Below are 4,552 nucleotides of genomic sequence, written 5' to 3'. Positions count from 1 at the left end.
ATAAGAATTTTATATGATTTGATTTTAGATAATTTAATTTATATCATTTAATACATTAGTTAAAGATAAAGAAAAAATTAATTATATTACCATGAATTTTCAATTAGAGTAATTTATTGAGAATCAATTAGTGTTTTTATACCACAAATAATATTTTAAAGTAACTTTATAGATTAAATTAGTTTTTCAAATATTAATACTTTATGCTTTAATTTTATTAAAATTATTTTACTCAAATCAAACCCAAAATTCCCAATTCCATATACAAACCCTAACCCTAATTAACACACATCTTTTCTCTATTCCAAATGAACCCTAGCCGACACTTATTTTCTTTCATTCAGTAAACATATCAGAAAAGAAAAAAAAAGAGAGAAAGAAAGAAAGAAAGAAAGAAGCAGAAGAATGAAGAAAAGAAAGAAGGGAAGAGGGGAAGGGGACCGCCGAGGAAAAGGAGAGGAAGAGGAAGGGAAGCTGCTCGCGCCTTGCCCCCGCGCCAGTTCCCCGCCGCGCCGCCGTCGAGCCCACTGAGCAGAAGCCCATCGCCGCGCACCACCGCCACGTCGCCGACGAAGAGGAGAGAGCGAGCAGCGCCGAGGAGGCTTCGAAGATCCGCTGCTGTCCAGCCGTGCCGTCCTCACCGTCGCCGAGATCTGAGGCGTCTGAGGCGAGAGAGCAGGCCGTGAAGGAGGAGGGAACCGCGCCGTCTGTTGAAAGTATTCGTGTCGCCGCCAGAACCCTTGTCGTCGCCGTTGCCGTTGGACGAAGGAGAGAGGAAAAGATGCGATGTATCACTGCAGTGCTTCGAAGATCCGCTGCTGTCCAGCCGTGCCGTCCTCACCGTCGCCGTCGCGGGTCAGATCTGAGGCGAGAGAGCAGGCCGTGAAGGAGGAGGGAACCGCGCCGTCTGTTGAAAGTATTCGTGTCGCCGCCAGAACCCTTGTCGTCGCCGTTGCCGTTGGACGAAGGAGAGAGGAAAAGATGCGATGTACATAGCAGCTCACTGCAGTGCTTCGTCTCCGCCGCTGCCATGGACGCCGGTGAGTTGCACGGTGTTATCGGGGTATGACGAGGAAGATTCGTAGATTGGGGTTTTCCAAAATCAAGGTTTGGAGTTTGGTGAAGATTGGTTCAGTAGTTGGATTTTTGGCGTTACTGTTTTGCCACCGCCATTGTTGTAGCCGTGCCTCTATTGCCGAAAAACGGCGCCGTTGTTGCCGGAGAACCACCGTTGAAGCCGTTACTGTTCTGGTGAGCCTTACCCTTGTTTCTGATCTCCTTTTGTACGCTTAAGTTGTTCTGTTGCTGCTGTGAGGGAGTGTTTATGTTGAATGAAATTGTTATTGTGTTATTCAGCTGCCGCCGCCACTAGAGGTAGCTATTGGAGCTGCCGCCAAAACCCCTGTCTTCTTGGTAAGCACTTTGTTTTCAAAACTTCTTAAAATCAGTGTTCTATTGTAATTTGTTGGAGATTCTGGGATGTTGGTATTGTAGGTTTGGGTTCCGGTATTTGCGCGTCAAAATTAAGGTTGTTACAAAACCATAAAAAAAAGTCCTATCCAATAAAAATGTATTGACCTTATTTAAAAATAATATAAAAAGATTTTTTTTATTCTTAAGATTTTTTTTATTCTTAAGATTTTTTTTATCATAAACTTGTCAAATAAAGAATAAATGACATTATACTGCAATTTATATGGATTTACATGTAGACTCCATAAATTAAAAAATTAAAACAATAAACCGCTAGTTTGAACCATGAAGGCCAAGTACGGCATGAGTATGACAATTTACAAGAACATTTTCAAGAAATTCACAATATGACTTCAAAAGGCTAAGTATGCAAATTAATTAGAAAAATACCAGCATTGATCCATGTATGTTTTCATGCACAATTTATTGATTCTTTTTTAGTTCGGTGTAAGAGTCCACTCGAAACCTGTTTTTCCACTTTTTATTTTTCCATCAATAAGACTCAAGAATTATTTATACAAAAATAAATGACAAAGCAATTTCCTTATTCATATGCATTAGTATACTCATTTTTTCATGTCAAAATTGAACAAATGGTACCTTCCAATGTACAAAGTATCACCAACGAACACAACTCCCATGGCAGTAACAATAACAAATGAGTGGCCTGAATGTTGCTACATACACTATTAAAGGAATTAAAATTAAAAACAAAAAAATAATAAGAACAAAATTCTTCACTAACTACCTTGCTTGAAAGATATCAAGTTTGGAATCATAGCTAAATAAGACATGCAAATGATCGATCCCTGGGAAAAAATGCATAGCATTAGATCAAACCCTTTACCATTAGCCAAAATCTATATACATAACTTGATTATTAGGATGAACGACTCTTCTCTGATTCATGAAGAACATAACACTGCTCTAGTTCAATATTCCAAACCACAATATTTTATTAGTTGAATGGAAAAAATACACATTAAAACATGGTTAAAGAACTATAACAATCTAATTAAGATATCATATACCAAAGAAAACAACGATTATTTTCCTTGATTGATAAAGGAAAAGCCGTAACAGCAACAGCGAATAGCGAACAACGAAGTAATGAACATCAAGTGGAAGCAAACAATAGCAGTTTTACAAATGGAGAAGTGAATAGCAACAATAATTGAAGGAAGAGACAACCAAAACCACTAACCTGAAGAGCTGTTGGAGAATAGAGCCACTGTGAAAGTGTTATAGAGGCATATCAATTTAGAATCCAAAACAAAAGTAATACACAAACAAACATGCAATTTAGAATCTAAAGTGTTAGAGTCATATCACTGAACACTTGGCGTGCATGAATTCATTAAATAATAATTATCACAATCCAAGCAAATCAAATGCACGAAATCTTTAATTTTAAGCACGGCAAACCAAAATCAATCAATAGTTATTAGCCAAATCATCAATAATACCAAACTCAAGAACTAAAAAAACATATTCAAAGTTCACTAACTATTTACAAAGCATGCCTATTAATGGAAAGGATAAGACAAATCCTGAAAAAATCAATCCACAAGCTATGATTGCCAAAGTAACTCATTAAGTCCTTAACTTATATAATATTAAAGGCATTAATATTAAAAAAAAAAAAAGAACACAAGCTAATAAGAAAAAGTAAAAAAACCCAATATGAGTAACTAAGAGAGAATTAGGGAATATTCAAATAAAGTTTGACCAAGTTAATTCTTTGGTTGACATGTATGCTAAATGTGACAGATTTGGGGAAGCAAATAAGTTTTTTGCAAATTTGGATCTTCAAAGTTCAGTTCCTTGGACAGCCCTGATCTCGGGTAATGTTCAGAAGGGACACCCTGAAGAATATATAAAGCTATTCATTGAGATGCAAAGAGCTGAAAAGACTGCAGATGCAACTACCTATGCCAGCATCCTAAAAGCCTGTGCAAATTTAGCCTCACAGGCTCTGGGAAAGCAGTTACACTACTCGCACATAATCATATCAGGGCACATATTGTGTTTTTAATCAGATTAGGGCACATATTGTGAATTAGGGAGTATACAAATCAAATGTACAAATTCTTCAATTTTGAGTACAGCAGTCCAAAATCAATCAAGAATTATCATCCAAATCATCAACAATACCGAACTCAAGAACTAAAATAACATGTTCAAAGTTCACTAACTAAAGCTAATTCTAATTTGAAAATCCTAATTCAAACTAAGCTAAACCTCAAAATTCAGATTCAATTAAATGCAAACTAAATCCGAACAACAAAATCAAAATTAACCTAGAAACTTCATCAACTACAAGATCAGAAAAAAGAAAATGAAACCTGGTGCGAATTGACAAAATGAGTTATAGGGAGAGGGGGGGGATGCTAGTTGAACTCAGAACTGGAGCAGCTAGCAGTTGCAATGAGCAAAGGGGATGAATACGGTGGCGCAATAGATATCGCCAGAATGACGCTGGCAGTGGCTGTGCAAGGAGGGTTGACGCAGAGGAAGCAGTGGCAGTTAACGAGGGGTGCGGTGGTTCGTGGCTCAATGGTCAAGGATAAATAAAGAGAAAGGAAGAAGGACAGAAGTGTGGCAACAGGCGAACAGCAAGCAAGAGCGTCAGCAACACAACCAGTAGCAGCAGCAGCCAACGAACAGAGTTTCTGACGAGAAGATCGGTTTGGAGAAGGATAGGCGATGGGTTTAGGGAACAAAGATTGCGTTAACAGAGCTTCTGGTGAGAAGCATAGACGATGGATTTAGGAAAGGATTGACAAGAAGCTAAGGTTTTGGTTTCGGCGGGTTTAGGTCTTCATTTTGCGCCAAATTTTGGGAAAAAAATGAAAGAAGCGGCTATTTACCCAAGATTAAAATTTTTTTAACGGGGTTTATAAAACTCCTGTAGATTAAAAATAGAAAATCATGTAAATTGAATTCCGAAAAATGAAAAGGGAGAAAGGACTTCTCTTAGTAATTTTGTAGGGGTTTATAAAATGTCCTGTTAAATAATTGCGATAAAATAAAATATTTTTTGTATTGCACGATGATTCTAAATTGGATGGAATATTAC

General features: G+C 37.6%; 1 protein-coding gene across 1 annotated transcript; it reads left to right on the top strand.

Annotated features, from left to right (window-relative positions):
• Positions 1,066-3,508, top strand: LOC110269300 (pentatricopeptide repeat-containing protein At3g20730-like). The gene is made up of 5 exons (XM_021117042.1): positions 1,066-1,251; positions 1,357-1,413; positions 1,495-1,506; positions 2,557-2,630; positions 3,244-3,508. Exons 1-5 carry the CDS (start codon positions 1,066-1,068, stop codon positions 3,506-3,508), a joined length of 594 nt encoding a protein of 197 aa, XP_020972701.1.

The sequence above is a fragment of the Arachis ipaensis genome, chromosome B02, assembly GCF_000816755.2.
Source record: "Arachis ipaensis cultivar K30076 chromosome B02, Araip1.1, whole genome shotgun sequence".
NCBI lineage: Eukaryota > Viridiplantae > Streptophyta > Magnoliopsida > Fabales > Fabaceae > Arachis > Arachis ipaensis.
This window is presented reverse-complemented; position numbering and strand designations above follow the sequence as displayed.